Source organism: Branchiostoma belcheri, unplaced genomic scaffold, assembly GCF_001625305.1.
Source record: "Branchiostoma belcheri isolate BF01 breed outbred unplaced genomic scaffold, Haploidv18h27 scaffold183, whole genome shotgun sequence".
In the NCBI taxonomy this organism is placed as follows: Eukaryota; Metazoa; Chordata; class Leptocardii; order Amphioxiformes; family Branchiostomatidae; genus Branchiostoma; species Branchiostoma belcheri.
The window spans coordinates 156,915-178,425 of record NW_017803302.1 but is presented as its reverse complement, the minus strand read 5'-3'; the positions used below and the strand labels follow the sequence as shown (position 1 = coordinate 178,425).

Below are 21,511 nucleotides of genomic sequence, written 5' to 3'. Positions count from 1 at the left end.
TAAATGATGACGAAAACGGTGCCGTGAAATGGCAGTAAATGTCAATATCAGACAGATTTCCTCATTCAGGATATTTCTTCTTTTGCCGCCCTGAAATTGCATCCGATGCCTTTGAGGCTTTCAGATACGATATTGAACCGGAGAGAAAGCTTGCCTACAGTATCTGTTTGCACGCACTGTTAAATCTCAACAACTGGGAGAGTTGACAGGGACGATTTGTTGAGAAATGTTTTCTTCACGAATACCTCGTAAAATGATATACGAATAGGCACTTGTCAGATATGTGATACCAATGAAATGAGCCCGTCCCCTTTACACTTGTCCTCTAGTGATGCACATTCCGTAGGTTGTAACGGGTTATCAGTCACAATGCCAGGTATGCATGTGTAAAGTCACACCAGCTGCACTGGCTAAGAGTAAACAAAGACGATTCTCGTGACCACACAGGGAAGTAACCTTCATCTTAACACCGCCCGGTGCTGTTAGTATCCTGAATATCTGGACGTTAACAGTGTGGTTTTTGACACCACAATTGGCATGGAGACCGTCTGGGAAGCCCTGGTGCGCTGTGAGCGCCGCTGGCTGTGGGCGTTCGTTGTGGTCTGCCTTCTCCCAACTGTAACAGGTGAGTGGGTTCTCAAGCCCCTGGCACACATTCTCAGATTTTGCCTCTCGACCATGGTTAGGAGTAGGTCGGCGCAAAGTCGGGGGAAGGTCGGGGCCTTCAGTTTCTTAAACGTAAATCTGTTCTATATAACGACCTAATGCTCCTATATACCTAACTCTATCGAACATAGTACCGCGTAAAAGAGCGCGCCGTTTCCGGTTTGCTCGGTTGTGTTCTGGACGTCGTGGCAGGCGGACGGACGGAAAACACGTCCCACAATCGATCTTTATTGCTTACAGTATTCTAGTATATAACGCCACCAGTAACGTACCAATACCTATTGGCACCAGAACCAAATGTTATGAATAAAGGAGATATTTTTCAAAAGTTTGTCGTCTTACCTTATATCGGTGATCCTAATACATGTGACGTTATCTCCAAAAGCTTCAAAACAAAGCAGGTCATATATCGACCAACTCGACCCTTCTACAAACAATAGAATGGCTCCATGTATCCTGTGTTCACAAGAAAAGTACATGTAAAGTCACACTTGTTTACAAGGCCCTTTCATACTTTGACTACTTACAGCTATGTTCAACCAACTATTACATGTACACATTCCCGCATGTATATTTACCCACCTCGGGGCACAGGATGGCCTCCAGTTGACCTAGGCTAAATTGGAATACAGAAGACGATCCTTTTCGTCCTCTAGGGCGGGGGTTTCTGAAACACTTTTACTACAAGGCAGGCAATAAGATCATTGCCAATGCGACGTCTGAATGATACATTATTGCATGTGGTGGAGCTAGCAGTCTTAATTACAATCAAATCAACTTTATTGCTCAACAACTGTAGCTGGTACAATGTATGGCAAAGAAACAACAATGGTACATACACAAACTAATACTAAGATATAATTCTAACGAGCTAGTCCATAATGATACTAAAGCTAATCTATTGTGTTTTCTTAGGAAGAGTATTATTACATTCTGTAATTCAAGAAATTAACAGATTTCCCTATTTTATAAACACATGCATGTAGTGAAATTTTCAGGATGGGTGGAGGAGGTGTGGGGCAATATACCAAATACACTTATAGGAGGAATCAGCCGTTCTTCCCCAGGGACATACATTTTATAATGACGTACATACTTTACTTTGGTCGAGTTCCCGCTCAAACCAAACTTAAAGCCATCCTCCACTTCACTCTATCCTCCACCAGAGACTGGAATTTACGTCTGATCTGAAGTTGTTACTCCTAGGACTTCTTTAACATTTTGTGGGTTCCCAAGGGACGGATAATTTCCTTTCTCTGTGTGATCTGTTTGAATAAACCCACGTACGACCTGCCTAAATGTTCTTGGGGAGGGAATGTCATATTTCTGATCAAGCCAAGCGGTCCTTGACCAAACACAGCTGTGCTCTCTGGATAACTTTCCATGCTGTGTGTGTGGGGAGAAGACCGAATCATGCCAGGCAGCTGGATGGGTGGCACGTGGGCACGCGGACGGGTGTAAGTTACCTTCTTGATCCAAAAACCACATGGCCGAAGGTTACCTCAAAACCAATTCCCTCTGAGGGAATGCATTTATGGAATCAATAACAAAAACCGCTTCGAGAGGATGCGATCATTGTGACGTCCGATTCATTATGTGCACTAATAGTATACATGGCGGGAGACGCAAGATCAGCCTTGGGGGCGGTAACTTTCAACCACCTGTTACTCAGGAAGGAAACACCAACAACCCAAACTTGGCATAATGCATAGAGGAGAACTTTTTCTACAAAAGACAATACTGTAATTCACTTTTTTGTGCTCACGGTGGCAAAATTTCACGGTGTGAGAAAAATCAAGTTGTTCACGTACTGATATGTTCACGGTGGTGGCAGTGGAATACTCAAAAGAAAGTCGGCGGAGGCGTGAAGCGCCGCAGTCCCCGCGAATCCCCCATATTTGATCGGAACGCATATAATAAAGTCCCAATATTTTCTTTTGTCACGCAAGATCGCAAGCTATGGAATTTTTTTCGCAATTTTTTTCCGTTGGGGGGGGGGGTTGGCTCGTCACTGAATGACATCCAGTAAATTTTTAGCGGGAACCAATCAGAGGGCTGCTGAATAATTTGAATAATTTATCAAGGCCCACGGACGCGGTTCTTTCACTTGTAAAGTAGCCAATTACCACCGAGCCAGTGGCACACGATGGCGAAAACATGTATTTCACACCCATCGTACGTCGACATAAAGCGCTTATACATTACAAACAGAATTTTCGTAGGACTGCCATTACTTTAGTTTGCAGCATGTGTATTGAGAACGAGTATCTTCATAATTCTGCTGGCTGTTTGTAGAAGAACGGCACAATAAAACAGTTTTCAATACCAACACGACTTAGCAGATTACACGTAATGAAGCCCACTTTTTACGCAGATTGTAGCACTACGTAATGTTACACAAAACTAACAGTAGATGTTTTAAGGAATTCACAGAAATGACAATGATAGATAATGTAACGCATATACATTATACAGCACAAAATAAAGAGTAACAGTAATGTAGTCGTCTTTGGCCGGGTATGGCAAGTTATAGTACGGTATCGGTTCAATCTTTAACGGGTAAGTTGACAGCAACAAGCAAGATGCATAGGTTCTATTACTTTTGTAGCTCACTTGCGTCTAGATTTGGGACGAACCCATGTTACTTTTTCGCCGCAGTTTTTCATGTAGTGGTTACTTCGACAGCCTTTCCGCTGACGCAAACATACTAGTTTGAGGTTCCACAGTTCTTACAACGTTAGCGCTTGATCGAAGTGGTGTTTTCCAAGTTTGTTGGTCTGGTGATGTTGTCTTTGTTGGCTTGTTGTCTGTCATTTCCCTCCATTTTTGTATTTGGCGGCCCGTCTTTGGTGGGTTGGGTTTGGTTCACAAATCTCGGCTTCGCTAAGATCCGTTCCTTCCCGTAGTAGTGGTCGCTCCATTAGCGCTAGTGCAGCCACATTTGAATGTGTACAGTCCCGTTTTGATTCGTTCATCAAAGTAGATTTTACTAAGGTATGACTTTACTAACTGATTGTGGAAGTACTAGTACTTAGTACTGATGTAAACAAGAAACAATATACGCGCTCTGGTTGAGTTCATGGCATTTACATGAAACAAGGTGCTAATAGCCGCTAGTCGGTGACGCGTCAGCAGCCCTATGATTGGGCTCCGCTAGAAATCTACTGGATGTCATATAGTGTACACGGGGGGGGGGGGGTTCACTAGAGGAGAAAAACATAAATGTTTGAGTTTGGGGTATAATCTCTCTCTCTTGGCTTGGCTTCGTTGTCCGAAGATTTAAGGGTCCTTCCCTCTCCTACTGCATGCCCGCTGGTGGCTGACAAGTCCGATGCGTGACCGGCATACTCGGCCACACTGGCTGCAGGTAAGTGATGAGTCTGGTGTTGGAGCCGTGACGGTGCGGTTCTTCCTCTTACTGCGTTTCTCTTCGAGGGCAGTTCTGCGTCTCCTCTCGAAGGCAGAGACTGAGTCATGAACTGTATGTCGCCAGGCAGCTCGGTCAGTGGCAAGAGCTGACCACTGACTATGGTCGATGTTGCACGAAGACAGAGATTTCTTTAGACAGTCCTTAAATCTATGAAATAACTAAAAACAGGCCCTTTTTAAAGGTGATGACCTGGGCTGCAGCCCATCGGAACGCAGTTGCATAAAGCTGCGCATTTACACAAACTGAAAAACAGATTCCCAAGCAAAATTAAACAGTCGTAAAACTGATGTAAACAGCGAGCAGGTTAGTTTTGGACTGAGCAGAGCACTTTGTACTAATAAATGATAAAACTGTTCCATAGCGGATCATAATGACCCCTCAGCGGGGATCTTCACGCTTCGTTAAGAATGGAAACATCTCAAAATTTAGTGCAAAGATCTCAATATTTTAGACGAAATCTTGAGGTCTTATGAGACAATCTTGTGATTTTTCATGACAATCTCAAGAACTTTCAGAAAATCTTAAGATAAAAACGAAAGGTCTCAAGATTGAGATATAGATTGTTTAAAATATTAGAAAGTTTAGAAAGCAAATTCAACATTTCTTTCAAGATTACTTTATAGATCTTGAGATGTCTTCAACAATTTTGGTATTTTTAAAGCATCTTGAGATGCTATGGAAAAATCCCAAGATGCTTTGAAAACATCCTGGAAAGATCTTGAGACCTTCAGTTTTCATCTTAAGATTGTCATGAAAAATCTCAAGATTACAGTGTAGTGTTACATGCGATCCAAATGTAACTTGGGACTGCATTGATACCGCAACACCTACAGTGCAGAGTGGTTGTGAACAAAAGAACTTTCCTATTCTAACCCAAGTGTTATTTTGTTCCAGTTGCTCTGGACATAGATGTCATCTTCGCCTGGCCTTCAGCTAACCTGTACTAACTTGGGACTTGTTACAGAAACCTCTAGGTTCAGTGCACAGTGAACTTAACTATTCTAACACAAGTGTAATTTTGTTCCAGTCGCTCTGGACATAGAAGTAATCTCCGCCTGGCCTTCAGCTAACCTGTACTACCTGGAGACCCTGACCCTGACGTGTTACGGCGGAGGGGACCCCGCGCCGACCTACACCTGGACGCTGGACTCGGGCCCGGTACCGGCGCGAGTCGTGGTGGACACGAGCGCCGGCACGCTGACCCTGGCGAACGCCACGGACGCCGACGGCGGGGTGTACACCTGCACGGCCGACAACGGCGTCGGCAACGCCGCCACGCTGAACGTCACCGTGGTGGGCTGTCCTGACGTGAGTATCGTGGGACCACGTTTCGTCTTAGCTTAGGCCCGATTTACACGGCAAAGGGAAAAAGATATATATCATTTGGCCTGCGTCGATTTTCCTGTGGCAGGACGCAGACCAAATTGGTATTTTTGCCCGGTGTAAATCGGCTCTTATCTCCAAGCAGATGTCAGGCGGCAAAGGCGTTACGGCTAGAACTGGCTATCTATTCTTTTGTTGTGACCTGTACTTAACCCAGCGGGTATGTGCGTACAATATGCGTCTACGTTCATTCATTCATTGTTTGGGATATCCCACTGGAAACTTCTTTTAATTCTTAGTTTTTGTTTTCTTCCAACTCCAGACTTCTACCTGCCCAGACAGTAACTCTAACTGCCCCTTCCTGGCGAGCATTGGAGAGTGTGATAACAACCCGGGCTACATGCTCCCTAACTGTCCACTCAGCTGTGGTGTATGCTTCCCAAGTATGTTATTCATATCATACAGCCCATAATAGGAGTGTGTCGAAAGTGGAAAGAACTTTGACTTTACGTTACGTTACGTTATGTATACTTTACGTTACTTGACTAAAACAGCCCGGGCTAGATGATCTCAACTGTCTACTCAGCTGTGATGTATGTGCCTGTCACATGAGTGTGTCGCTATCATGCTGTTGGACAAAAAGTCTCATAGTGGAAAACATCTTTGACTTGACTTAACTTTACGCTACACTAAGTTACGTTACTGTACGTTACGAGGCAAAATGTACTCCTTCGGTGAACCAACTGCCCTTGCATGTTATCTGTGTATTTGGTATTTGGCCAATTTCTACTCTCTCCAGTGCGGCCTCTGAAGATTGGTAGAGTCTAGGTTTCAATGAACATAGGAATATTTTGTTTCTTCAGATCAAGGACGTTATATCTTTATAACATCCTTCTTCAGATTAAACGTGGCAACCAAGTTGCTCATCAGAGTCATGATAAAAAACTTCTTTCCCTAGACAGACATTCTATTTATTACCTTGACGCAGTGCCTAAATGTAAAGGTCCTAGTGCTGTACAGCTCTTCAGTGAGCTAAAATTGGATCAAGATCCCTTTCCTTATCCGTTTTTAACTAGGGTATAGCTAAATCAAAAAAGAAGGAAAAATAGACAGGAGTTTTAACTATTTTCTTTTTTTTAATACCTATTTCAATGGCACGGAGCCTTATACATAGAAAAGGAGACAAAAAGAATGTGTCAAGCTACCCGTTTTCAATTTGTGTAGAACTAAATAAGAAAGGAATGAAAACTAGAGAGGAGAAACAAGAGTTTTAACCTTTTTTACGACATTCTGCATCATTTATAAATCAAATGTTATTTTCCGGATATCTTCCCCTCAGACCTAGGTGCTCATTGCACCAACACCCGCCGTGGTCGCTCCTGGGACACATGGGAATGCTATGACGTCACGACTATCCCGGCTGACGTTCAGAGCGAGCTTAATCTGGACACGTCATTCTACCAGGTTTGCAGCCTTTTGTTTCTACTTGCGTTGTCAAGCCATATACAAATCAAATCAACTTTATTGCTCAACTACTGTAACTGGTACAATGTATGGCAAAAAAGAAATATCAAACCTTAGAGTAGATAAATGAACTTTATTAGGCATGTTTCTAACAGAGCTAATCCATAATAATAATAAAGCTTATCTATTATGTTTATTACATTCTGTAATTCAGGAGATATGTCAGTTATGGTGTCGCATTTGTAGATTCAGATATGTATTTTCCAACGTACATCAAGATCTGAGTGTACGTTGTAATCAATATGTCAAGAGACAAACAAGATCTCAATAAACAAACAAACAAAATCTGAGCAGGGCATGAGAGGAGTATATTGAAGATAACTGGTTTTGAATGGGATAATTTAACATTGGTTTTGGAAGCTATGGATTGAATCAGCTTTTGTTTGTATACATGACCAAATACTGTCAAATAAAAGAGTCCTGTGCAGGTCTCTGGGTGGGTGGGAGTTTTGATACTGCGTTTTGTAGAATTTTTAACGCGTTCTTTTGCCGGCCATCCTACAACCAGCCGCCCAGGGAATGTTTGTATCCTGGATTACCTGAAAAGTAGGCCAAAATGGCCTGAGTTGTAATTACTGGTAAAAAAAATAAACTCGGGGCTACCAAATACATGACTCCGACACTATCTGGGGGTTTCCAATATACATGAGACAAGGGGTGGGAGGGGTCCTGATGTGGGAGACTAAGCCCAACCAAACTCCAATCGTAAGTCTACCCCAGGTAGCCCTGAACAATGATTCCAACTCTAACCCTAACCCTAAATCTAACCCTAACACCAACCCTAACTCTAACTCTAAACACCTGATACCTCACGTATGTGGCAGCTCAGGGATTTGGCTCAACACTAGGACGGAAGTGAACATTGCTTTGGGCAGAGCTAGCTGGTTAAGGGGAAGTTTGTGTGTATGTGTTTCATCTTCAGCAGCCAGGATTGGAATTGGGTGGGCAGAGATTGGTTTTCAGTTGATTGGTTTTCAGTCAATTATAATAATCAAATCCACAACTACCACACTAGACAATCACATCTCCTGCACAGACCCAACTACACTTCAAAAGCAGGACAACGTTCCTTTGCGTACAGGGCAGCAGTAATATACAACTCACTAAAATGTAACGTAAAACAAGCACTCACACTTAAAGCCTTTAAAGACAGACGAAGATCTGAACCCATCTGACACCTGACTATCCAATGACGATCTCGACAACCTTGATTTAACTATGTTTATTGATTTGTTTGATTTTGTTTATATGATTCATCATTCTTATTTTCAATTATTAATACTATTTTGTATCATTCCCTAAGTTACTCGGAATTTGACCTCTGGCCCTCCAAAGACCATCGACCGACTGTTTTGCTTAATTTATGTTGATTTAATTTATGTTATATTATCTTTTCTGTATCCTTGTTTGCATTATATTCTTGTTTATTTATTATGGGCTCTCTTGGAAATCAGCCCCGCGGGGCTGAAGAGACTACCCATACGTTGTTAAGATAAATAAATAAATAAATAAATAGATTGTCAGCGTTGTGATCCTGTACATGTATGTCCTGGATGGTGGAATGTAGTGTAGTGGAAGGAATGTGTACTGTGTAATCGTGGTATGGAAAACAGTCCACAATGTGTACTACGGGAGTAAGTTAGGTCATACATTCTTCCAATACATTCGCATCCACCCAACACACCTCACCGGAAGTCTGAAATATCTAATTTCTTGCTCTCAATATGAAAACCATTTTTAACATTCCTTAGAGGCTTTTACGTAGATTTGTAGATGTAAGTCTGCCAATAGCTATAATTGGAAAGTATGTACTTACTGTCTTTTATGTGTAAATGAAATGTATGTAATATGTCTCTTCGAAAAAACTAAGGGAGATTAGCCACATATGACTGATTTGTATGATAGTTTGATAAAATACTAAAGCTTCACTGTAATATCACTGACAAATCACTAACTTTTTCTACATCCTGTAAACTAGAAATATCTCCAAGCCTACGGCATCCCCATCCTTGGCTCTTCCATCCTACCGGATGACGCCCTCCGGAGGGCGTGTTACGATGTGCTGTTCCTGTTAGCGGACAGAAAGGACGTTCGAGACTCATACTATAACTACTATGGCAGGGCCGCCATCATGGACGATACTGAGGTAAGCTCTCCGTTTTGCAGCCAATGATCCCACCCTTCTTTTGACAGTTTCGTATACTCTTGACAGTTTTATATAGGGAACCCTAACCCTAATTAGACCAAGTATTAACCCTAACCCTAACACTAACCCTTAACTTAACCCTGACCCTAACCTGACCCTAATCAGACCAATTCTTAGCCCTAACCCTTACCCTAACCCTAACCCTTAACTTAACCCTAACCCTAACCTGACCCTAATCAGACCAATTCTTAGCCCTAACCCTTACCCTAACCCTTAACTTAACCCTAACCCTAACCTGACCCTAATCAGACCAATTCTTAGCCCTAACCCTTACCCTAACACTAACCCTTAACTTAACCCTAACCCTAACCTGACCCTAATCAGACCAAGTCTTAACTCTAACGCTAACCCTTTAAGCTTAACCCTAACCCTAACCCTAATCAGACCAATTCTTAACCTAACACTAACCCTTAACTTTATTATTATTGTTATTTACCATTTGCACATATATAAAAAAATTACACAATCAAATAATAGTAGTCAAAGAATATGCGGAGTAGGCCAGAAACCTAGATGGTTTTTTAAAGGGCGTACCCCAAACAGGTAACTTATGACAAAACATATTTGAATTAAACATCAAAATCAAACAATGAAATAATTGATTAATTAAACAAAATCAAGACACAGAAATAATAACTGAAGTGTGTAAACTAACTAAAAAGAAATTAAACAAAAGTCTTATACATGGAATTCAGGTAGCTGTTACAGAGTAAACTGATTAGATAATTAACATAAAAATAAACGATTAAAACAAAAGATTGAAAATGACAAGGAAAACAAATAAATCAGATTGTAGTTGTACTGGGGTTTTGTAAGAAAAAGTTTTAAAGAAGTTTTTTAAACACAGGAATTTACTGGCAGTTTTGTAGCAGTTGGCTTAACTTATTGCAGACGATGGGGCCTCTATACGCTATTGAAAATTGTTTTTGTGTGGATTTAGTCTTGATCGGCCTTAATTGGTTATGTTGTCTCGTATGGTGCTGGTGAATGTCGGAGTTGAATGTAAAAAAACTGTTGAATTGATCTGGTAAACTATTGGTATTATGAACGGTTTTATGGACAAAAATGGCTATTTGTAATTTGTTTATGTCATATACATTTCTAATTTGTAGTTCGCGAAACAGAGATGCTGAGTGTGCTGTCAAGTGTGTATTAGCTGCAATTCTAACAAAGTGTTTTTGTAGTTGATAGAGTGATTTAATTGAAGTTGTGTAAGTGCTCGCCCAACTAATATTGCAATATGATAGATATGGATATATTCTTCGTGGGAGGAGGGTCTTTATTTTTCTAATGATACCTATGTTCTTATGAATCTTATTGCAAATCAAATCTATATGTATCTTCCAATTAAGTTTTTCATCTATTAGTATTCCTAAAAAGCGAGTGTGGTTTACTTGATTGATACGTTTATCATTTATGGACTTTTTCTTTATCATACTTCTTTTTTGGTCCAGTAAAAATAATAAAACTTTTATAATAAGTCTTTTTTTTATATTAACCCTATCTAGACCTGGGGGGGGGGGGGGGGCGGTAAAAGTGCCCCCCCCCCTCAGAACTCGCGAACGGTATGTCGCATGACCACCAAATTTTCAGAGGATGGTGTACTAGTAAAAATTTATCATATCTACAATTTTTACGTCGTTGTGACGTAATATGACGTCATTATGACGTCATAATGTGATTTTATTGGCCAAAACCGCCGTAGATAGGTTCTTCCCTGAAAACTAAACGGTATACGACATAACTTTACCAAGTGTTTATGACAGATTATTAGGGTGTACTTAGTCTTATGTTGCCCATAGCAACACCGGTGACGTCATGAAATGACGTCATTCATACATTAGCTATCCGCCAACTTGGATCATCAATCTTGAAATTTGAAAAATAGTTGTTTTTTTTCAGGATAAAGCCTAAAATACATTGTGAACAGACTAAAGACGTTCATATGAACCTTTTTTGTAAAAAGAAAGGGGAGTATTGATGACATTTTTAAGGAAAATAACCCGTATATACCTGTTCTAATGATATGGTCCGCCATCTTGGATTTTGGCCAATGAAGTCATCAAATTAGCATAAATTATGCATATTTAATGATAAAATTTACATAAAATTATATGAGATGTTATTAATATTAGAAACCATGAGTAACTTGACATAAAACCCATAAAATTCCATTGTTGAAACAAAAAGTACTAAATTTAGCAAAAAATGCCTGTCAGCATTCCATGGCAACACAAAAAATTATTATCTTATTCCAATGATAGAGAATTGTTGCCAACAATATTCTAGGAAAAGTCACCAAGTTTGGCCGTTCTAGCGGTAGCCGTTCAGATGGTAGGTGACATCAAAGTTGGCGCGGGCACTTTTAGCCCCCCCCCCCGGTCTAGGTAGGGTTAAAGGTTTCTGAGAAGAATTGATGTTTCCATTAGAGACGAATTGTTTTCTGTTACTTAAATAATCTTTCAGCCAACACAGGACGGACCCATCAAATCCATTATTTTTTTATGAAGTATTTTTATGAAGTATTATGATCTACCGTATCAAATGCCTTAGATAGGTCTAAGAATATACCAATGGTGTATTCATTCTTTTCAAGGGCTGCTGTGATTTTGTTGATGAGTTGCAAGAGTGCCATATATGTTGAGTGTTTTTTAAAGCCATATTGGTGTGTGTATAAGATGTTATTGATTTCCATGTGACTCACTATCCGTTTATATACGATTTTTTCTAGGATTTTTGAAAAGACTGGTAATAGTGATATCGGGCGATAGTTAGTGGATACGCACGGATCCCCTGCTTTATGTAATGGAATAACCTTAGATAACTTTAACTTAGAGGGAACCTTACCACTTTCCAAAGAAGTCTTGAATACATGTGTTACTGGATTTAAAATTTCTGTAGCGATCTGTTTGAAAAGACTGGCACTGATTTTATCTTGTCCTGGCGCTGCATTTTTTTAAATTGGTGATTATATCGTAAATTTCTGTCGACGTAGGAGCCTCGAAAGAGCTTACAGGGGGATAGGATCTAGAGTCTTGGAGATATGATAAGGGTGATCGGTCAGTTATATCTATTTCTTTCGCCAAGGACGGGCCAATGTTGACAAAGAAATCATTAAGTTTTTCCACTATATCTTTAGGATCAGATATCTCCGAATTTTGTTCATGGAATTTGGTAGGAAGATTATTTGTTCATTTTTTTTCTGTTGAGAATTTTACTAATTACTTTCCAAGTCTTTCTTATATTATTTGATGCCGCTGTGAATGAATTGGTCTTGGTAATATTTCCTCATTGACATACAAATCAGACAATTAAATTTGTTTCTGTACGTTTTATATCTTTGTAATGTTAATGGAGTAGGATTCCTTACATATTTCTTATATAGCCTATTTTTCCTAATAGATGACTTACGCAGCCCTGTTGTAAACCAAGGTTTGTCGATGCCAAGGTGACGCTTTGTTGAGATTGCCGTAAGTGGAAAACATTTGTCAAAATGTAAAGAGAAGATTTTTAGCAAATTTGTGTAGGCAGCGTTTGTATCTGTAACCCTAACCCTTACCTGACCCTAATCAGACCAAGTCTTAACCCTAACCCTTACCCTAACACTAAACCTTTAAACTTAACCCTAAGCCTTTCCCTAACACTAACCCTTAACATAACCCTAACCTAACTAGTTAACCCTTATCAGACCTAACACTAACCCTGCTTAACCCTAACCCAAACCCAACCTATTCTCTAATAATATAACCCTAACCCTAACACATTACCCTAAACCCAAACTGTCACCCTAACCCTAAACAAGTGAGGACCTATCCCAAATCCTTACCCTAACCCTAACCCTTACACTAGGCCTAACACTAACACAACAACTAGGTTGAGTCCTAGCCCGACCCCTTATACCCACCTAGCACCTAGGTTGATTCCTAACCCCAACATTTCTCAATGGTGTTGGTCTGATGAGTTGACTGGTCCAAGATGACAATGGTCCACGTTTGAGTTCACAAGATTCCTGTTTGTCTTTCTTACTTCTTACACCGTTATTACTCAGCCTTGATGACTTTTCCTTACAGGTGACGCTGGATATTCCTGAGCATTCAGACCTTGATTCATCGTTCAACACGCGGGCCAGAGGCCTGGGGGGCACCGTCTCCAGACCCGTGTCCACCGGGGCCGAGGAAAACGTGCTCTGCTTCAGCAATGACTCGTAAGGATGTAGCAATCTCTCTAACCTGGTTACCAGACCTGGTATAGCTCCCAAGTCCTACATCCTCTCTATTTGCAGGGAGGATGTAGGACTCGGGAGCTATAACAGGTCTGGTATTCAGGCTACACTTTCTCGCTGTCAGGGAGCTTGCAGCTTGAGAGTAATCTTCAAGCAGATCTTTCGGTGGCTTCAAAGACAGTTATGATTGTCTTGGCGGTATATACAGCAACTGTGACTTTGCAGCCACTGAAAGATGTGCTTGGAGATTAGCCCAAAAGGAACTATTCCCAGAACTGCCAGTAGCTCAGGATTCTTGATCAGTATGAAAATCAGTCCAATAGGAGTTCAGAATTCTCTGCCATTGCAGCCTAAAACACTACTGTAACAGACAGTTCTCAGTCTGGCAAGAATTGGTTCATATATTAGCACATACATGTATGATAAACCAACAGGATTGACTTACAAATATTAGCCTGGGTGTCCATGCCTTAAAAAACACGCTTAAAAACTGCTGAAAGTTTTGTTGATTCCCTATTCTGGCAATTCTAAAGAACATTCTGCCTGTACAGAATCGTCTTTAACCTGACTTTATGACGACTTTACATGGCTCTTAGTAAACTAACTTTCAACAAGAAGCCATAGGTGACAATCCTCCGTGAAGTTTTATATATTTCAACAAAATCCCAAGCGTCAACGCCAGACCTACTGTGCAGACATTATAATTAGGCAACGGTTAATACAATGAGGGCACGTCACAAGCATAAAACATACAAAGAGCTAAATCCATTACTGCTCCCAGGGCGTGTAAAAATACTGTGCTTCAAGTTCGAAGTTCATTTTAATTACACACACACAATCATTGCATTCACATAAAGATCGGACTATCATGGTCGTGTCTAGTAACAAAGACAGCCCCACCGTCTTACCGTGCCTGTACCTAATTAAGCGCGCCTGGAACAGGCCAAATTCCAGCAACAGTTGCGGTAAGCACCGCGAGTGTTACTACCGCCGGCCAGATAACCAGGATATCTGCTTAGAGTACCTCTGCTACCAGACAACTGCCTAAACCTACAGCCTATTCCACAGGATTGTAAAAGTAGGGATGTTTCTAAAATATGCATTTACTTCAATATCAAAACAGCTACGGTAAAAATAAAAAGACGTGCATCATCCCGGACATAATGCCACACCACATGCGAAATTACACAGAAATGCGACGTACGGAAGAATGCGTTTTGGCTGCGAACATCTTCCAAAAAACTTGGCATCTCTTAAGCATGGGCAAAAACATCTGGAACCACTTATCAAAACCACCCCGTATCTGCATGAAGTTCCACCCCCCACTGCTATTCCAAACAACGCGTTTTTCTGGACCATTCCAACTCGCCTCGTAATTGTAGGGGTGCGTCTGCAATATTACATTGACCGCGAAAGCAGCAACGGCAAAAATACACATTCGTGCATCAACACGGGCATGCCCGCAGGCGGCGTATAAAATTGCGTGCCGATTACACAAAGAGAACCCAGTGTTTTGACTGCGAACATGAAAAATCAGCCGATCACAACACTCCGTCCGGAGGTCCTGACCTCCTTCACGGAGTAATAATACTTTCCACGTTTCAAACAGGTACCGTGTTGAAGACATCTTCATCCACGAGTTTGCCCACGGACTGGACATCCTTGGCGCCCGGAAGGTCATCAGTGATTTCGAAACCCGCCTGCAGGCTGCTTACGACGATGCCCTGTCCAGTGGACTGTGGGCAAACACTTACGCTGACGACACCAGGGACGAATACTGGGCGGAGGGTAGGTATAAGCGCACAAAATACCCTGGGAGCCAGACTGGTATCGGTCAACTCCCATTGGGTTCAACTCGTCCCCGCAGCAGTGATTTAGACAGGCGCACGTAGTGCTTTTGGCTAGTACGATCAACAACCTGGTACTATATCATCTAGCTGTCATTAAAATGCGCAATTCTATCTTGATGAGGTAAAATGCGGTGAAAATGTATTTGGAATCCTTACCTTATTTGACACAGCCTTAATTTCATAGAGGATGTCTAGCCAAGGAGATCAGGTCCAGAATTTGGAGAAAAGATTGTCAGATTTTTCGACAGTTTTATGTCAGAACCCCAAGAAGTGTCGAAATGTAGGATGTTGGAACATGGGGGTGTTATAACACATAATGAAAGGGTATCAGAACATAGAGATGTCAGAACATGAGGTGGCATGGGTGGCAGAATGTGTCGGAATATAGAGGTGTCCAAACATAGGGCTGTCAGAGCATATAAGGGTGTACAAACATATACCATAATGTCATGACGTAGCGTGATACAGAACACAGTATCTTCTCCATTTCTTTATCTACAGGTGTGCAGAGCTTCTTTAACGTGAACCACGAGAGTAATCCGCCCGACGGGATCCACAACCACGTCAACACGCGCACGGAGCTGCAGACGCACGACCCTGACCTCTACGCCATCATAGAGGACGTATTCCCCTGCGGAAACTTCCCGGTCAAGCGCTGTGTCAGGGGTGAGGCAGAGTTTAAAAAAAAGTTTAGCTCTTTGCCACAGTAGTCTCCACCAGGCTTCGGGAGGTGGCTAGAAAGAGTAGAAATTTGTCAAATATAGAGATAACATGATGAGGGAGTTGGTCCGCTAGAAAGTACAGTTTGCCACACACTGTACATTCTTGCGGACCAACTCCCTTGGCATGTTATCCCTCTATTTGACCAATTTCTACTGGTTCCAACCGCCTCCTGACGCCTGGTATAGAGGCTTTTGCCACAGTACAACAGACCACATATGATCCTGACTGTCCTGACTAACAACATACAGGGCTCGTAATAATAGTAATAGTATTAATACTTATAGTTTTTTTGTACAGTCGAGGCATCATCACTAGATTATTTCCAGCTTTAAACAACTCCGCAGTTAGCTGTGCAAAGGTTGAATATAACAGGTAATTTGGTGTAATATACAGTCGTAGCTAGCTGACGCTGTGCTGCGTGTCTGTGAAGCTGGTGTGTTACGCCGAAGGTTGGTTATACCATCTATAAAGCTCCAGAGTGTTGGACAGATTAATTAAGTAATCAAGTAATTTTGTCTCTGAAAGTTTTCAAATCGCGTGTTGCCACACAGACTATGAAAGCTATACACTGAAGATGGACTGCTTCTCTGAGAACTACCAGAGGGCCACTGTGGTGGGGAACGCCGTCTGGGGCGAGACTTCCACAAGCACTGCTGCCTCACAAGGTACGGATAATATACTCTTTCTTGCAGGGAAATTGATACATTAAGGAAACTATGTATTTTACTATACTGCACTGTGAGTAATTTTTTATGAACTGTGCAAAAGAGAAGAGGACCCGGAGAAAAGAACTCTGTAACAGATCTGTGTCAACTTGTGGATGTGCCCTTCATGTATGTGGCACATGTATGTTCATCGATAGCTGCAGGGCCAATAATTAATGAGATGAGAAAAAAGATGAAGAAAATCATTTTGCTATTTTGCTTTGGTTGCAAATGTTGCAATTGGCTTCCTAGTTGAACCTACTTGACAAGGCTTTTCTGTGATAGGTACGACACCGACACCAGCTGTAAGCACACCGACAGTAAGCCAGACGCCTACTGTAAGCACACCGACAGTAAGCCAGACGCCTGCTGTAACCCCACCGACAGTAAGCCAGACGCCTGCTGTAAGCACACCGACAGTAAGCCAGACGCCTGCTGTAAGCACACCGACAGTAAGCCAGGCGCCTGCTGTAAGCACACCGACAGTAAGCCAGACGCCTGCTGTAAGCACACCGACAGTAAGCCAGACGCCTGCTGTAAGCACACCGACAGTAAGCCAGACTCCTGCTGTAACCCCACCGACAGTAAGCCAGACGTCTGCTGTAAGCACACTGACTATAAGCCAGACGCCTGCTGTAAGCACACCGACAGTAAGCCAGACGCCTGCTGTAAGCACACCGACAGTAAGCCAGACGCCTGCTGTAACCCCACCGAGTGTGAGCCGACTGACAACACGTACAGCAAGCACCGCTCCACAGGCCACAGGTTTCAGTCTCGTTTGTTTTTATAGTTTTGAATTCAGCATGGCTACAGTGAGGGTCTGCATGCCTTTTTTTCTGTAAGGCGCAGTTAGCTATTTCGATACATCGTTAATCATAGTTTAGGCCCGCTCTACGTTAAGCGATGTTGGTAAATTATTTGTGAATTGCTTGCTTTAATTCTTCAGGATCTTCCCATGCAGACTCTCCATTCTATAGTACAGCACGTAAGGTATGGTGCGGTAGACCTTCAATTCGCATGGGTGACATTCAGGGAACATCACACACCAAGCAATGTGCTATCCACATGTCAGAATACACATTATTGCATTGGACTACAATATAAATGCACAAAGGTGTAAAGGAGTTGTACACTTTGGGTTTTGCAAACCCTAACCAACCAACCAACCAACCAACAAACAAACAAAGAATCCACCAAACATTAACATACATGTACCTACCATCTACAAGCCAACGGACCAAACATCCAACCAACCAACCAACCGACCAACCAACCAACCCACTAACAAACAAACCAATCATATGCAATGTTTGAAGATCTGCTCTGCTATTTTTGACGGTATATTATAAAATACATGGAGCTCCAGTATATAGAGTACTACACGGTATATTCCATGTCATCTGAGATACCAGCCCAACTGCAGATTGGATCGCCTGACGGCAGAAGGGAGACCCAACCTGTGGGGGGACCGAGGGTAATGCGGAATACACTGTGTTGTATTCTTTATCACTTTATCACACTCACATGTACACACACACACACACACATACACACACACACATGAAACATATAGTCATATACATTACACGTATTTACCTGGTATACATGTATCATATAACAATAACAACATTTTAAAATATTTTATTAATATCATACCCAAGAAGACACAGCTTTCAATGCATAATGAGCCAAAATGTGGTGTCTCTAACCCCAAAGATGCAGCAACATCAATTCCAACATCCGAATCCCGTATTTGGATTTTCAAAAGCGACTCACACAGCAAAAGGTGTTTGGGTGTTCTAATAATGGATTTCTATGGAAGGAACATTTCGAAGCCCGTTTGATAATCAGATGGAACCCCGGACTATACCGGTAGTTATCAAATGGGCTGAAACATCTGTATTGAACGTAATCGTGGCGCAGGTATTGCATAAAAATAACTCTCAAATTAGTTTTGGCGTGTGACATATTTAGACATATCATAAATACTACCGGTAATCATTTCATTGTGAAGACATCAAAATTTATCTAATTCAATAGACCCTACACTATGTGGGCCTGCAGGTGGGTGGGGGAAGTCAAACATGTACTATGGTACAGTCAAACTTGTCCAAGCAGCCACCTCTATGAGTCAGCCATCTGGTCATAACAACCGCTTTTCTCCAGTACTGAAATTTTCTCCGTAGACGATGCCACAGCGACTGGCACTATTGGGAGGCGTACATGGTTCAAAAGTTTATGGGACAACCCAACCGCATCATTTTCAAATGTGACAGAAAACATTTTTTATGATTACAGCTAGCCAGAAATCTTGATGGAATTGACCAGTTTGGAATATCATTGAATTTGACAGCATGTCAGTCTTTGTGCAGTGTAAAATGGGTCATTTTGGGTCAACTGGGCAGTCTATTGTAAACTGGGTGGAAATTTTGCTGAGGTTTTCTTGTTCCCTGTCTTATCTCGTCGCCAAGGTTTTTGTGTAAGGAGCCAATTAGCCTTATACACTAATTTCTTACTTATCAGATGTTTTGCCATACACTATAGGCCAGCTTAGGGGGGGTTGCATTTGGGGTTGGGGCAACCGCCTGCCCACCCCCACCCCCGAAAATCTACAAACTCACACGATTCACTTAATCTACCTACAGGTACCAGCTCTGCAGGTTGGTCTTCTCTCAGCACCTCTACCAACCCCTCACCAGTCTTCAACCCTACCTACACCTCATCCCCCCGCTCCCCCTCGATTTCTCAAGTTAACAAAGGTAAGCAAACTCTGCAGAACTTACACATTCTTTCTATTAACTGTAGAAGTATAAGAGAGAGGAAGAACGCACTATTTAGAGCAACTATTGAGACTGAAAACCCTGATGTTATCTGTGGGAATGAGTCATTCCTAGACCCCGAGGTAGCCAATGGGGAGATCTTCCCAGATGGGTATGACATATACCGAAAGGATAGGAATAGTCAGGGACGGGGTGTGTTTATTAGCCTCTACCAGGCTCCGGAAAGCGGCAAACTGTTCTCTCCAGCAGACCAACACCCCTGTCATGCTATTTATGGGTTCACCACACCACGAAGTGGTGGTGAACCCATATTGCTTTTTCTGATGTTTCTTCTCCTCCTTCTTCTCCTTCTCCTTCTCCTGCCATTTTTTAAATGGATTCAGCTTCTTCATTTTAGGACCCAAGGTCCTGAAATTTGGTATGGAGGTACAGTGGGCAAATACCCCTAGGCGTTTTTTAAATTATTGTGATACAGGCTTTTAGAATGGTTTTATTTGAGTTTTTTGGCTGTGTTATAGGAAATGTATTACTGTGTTAGTGTGCCTTGTTTACCACGTTTGGGCATGAGTCATCACAATGGAATGCAGGGCATCAACCAATAGGCATGCAGCTTTCCTCTATACTTCTTGCTGATTGGCTTTTAGGATTTAACTTGATTAACACCTGCACAGAGCATTTCCACCTGCACAGAGCATTTCTTGCTGATTGGCTGTTGGGATTTAACTTGATTAACACCTGCACAGAGCATTTCCATACTGACAGTATGTCTTTATTCAAGTGTTTTGGTAGGTATTTCAAGCTTTTCTGCTCCAGCATTGGAATGCGGGGCATGAACGTTTTTTTTTTTTTGAAAATCAACAGTTTGCATTATGCAATTAAAAATCCTAACCAATAAAGTAGGGAATAGCTATCCAACTGTTGTTTTAGTTGTATGTTACTTCATATTATAGTTATATCAATGTAAATCATTGTTTTCCCTTGTGTTTCTCATTCTTTCCCTGCCATGTCGTAAAATGTGGTGAACCCATCGCTATATTTGCTCCAAAGCAAATATTGGCCTTTCTAGTTCTATATTTCGATTTCTACTCATTTCAGCCGCTTTCCGAAGCCTGGCAAAGGCTATGTGTTTATAGCTAGCATTGAGATCTGACCCAAATTATGATAACTCTGACGCTGAAGTGGTCTGGGCAACAATACAGCAAGCCGGTTACAGGCCCATATGTATTGGTTCAGCCTATAGGCCACCCAGTTCTGACTTATCTTACATGGACACTCTATATCAAACGATTGAACAGATAACCGCAAAACCATCAGCACCTAATATAGCCTTATTCGGTGACTTTAACCTACCCGACATTAACTGGAATGTAAACCCCGCCCAAGTCAACCCTATACCACAATATGGCATGACAATCAGTCATAAATTTGTTGAAATAACCCAAGATCTAACCCAGTTAGTTCGTGGAACTCTAGTTTATTATAACTGTCTATTTGTGGTGACAAACATTAGTGTAACGATTACATTGAGAAGTGGCAAGTGAGTTTAAAAATAAAATTGTATCCGATCCTGTGTTGCATCAGATCCATGCAGCTACTACACTGTGCTGAATGAGGCATGGAGAAACGTTCAACAAGTGAGCGACAGTACCATGTATAGGTGCGATAACCGGTTTGCCGGAGAGTGGTACCGCTTCATGGAGCCAGCCGGAACTGTCATGCCTACAGAAGCGCCTCCTAGTGGTTACAGATGTGGCGCTGAGGCCCCGATGTGGATGAACGGATCACACCCCAGCATTGCTGACGGTGTAGTCTCCCGCCAGGTGTGTGTCTACACGCACGGTAGCACCTGTTCTCGCCAAATGACCATCCAGGTGCGGGCCTGCAGCGCCGATTACTACGTGTATAAACTACCCAGGGCTACTGGGTGCGCAGTAGTCTATTGCGGGACGTCATTAGGTGAGTGATCCGCATTTTACAAGCCTTGAACCAGGTGTTTATGATCCCAGAAGAATGCTGCAATAACCTGAGTAGGAATTTATGCATATGCATATGATGGCTATTTTTTCAACCTACCAGGTATAAT

The 21,511-nt window shown here is 42.0% G+C and overlaps 1 protein-coding gene across 1 annotated transcript; it reads left to right on the top strand.

Moving 5' to 3' along the window:
• The first annotated feature begins 537 nt into the window (after positions 1–537).
• Positions 538–17,438, top strand: LOC109467602. Its single transcript, XM_019765619.1, has 11 exons — positions 538–625; positions 5,124–5,404; positions 5,742–5,862; positions 6,759–6,883; positions 8,922–9,089; positions 13,220–13,353; positions 14,981–15,159; positions 15,723–15,887; positions 16,496–16,609; positions 16,934–17,001; positions 17,091–17,438. Exons 1-11 carry the CDS (start codon positions 538–540, stop codon positions 17,436–17,438), a joined length of 1,791 nt encoding a protein of 596 aa, XP_019621178.1.
• The last annotated feature ends 4,073 nt before the right edge of the window (positions 17,439–21,511 follow it).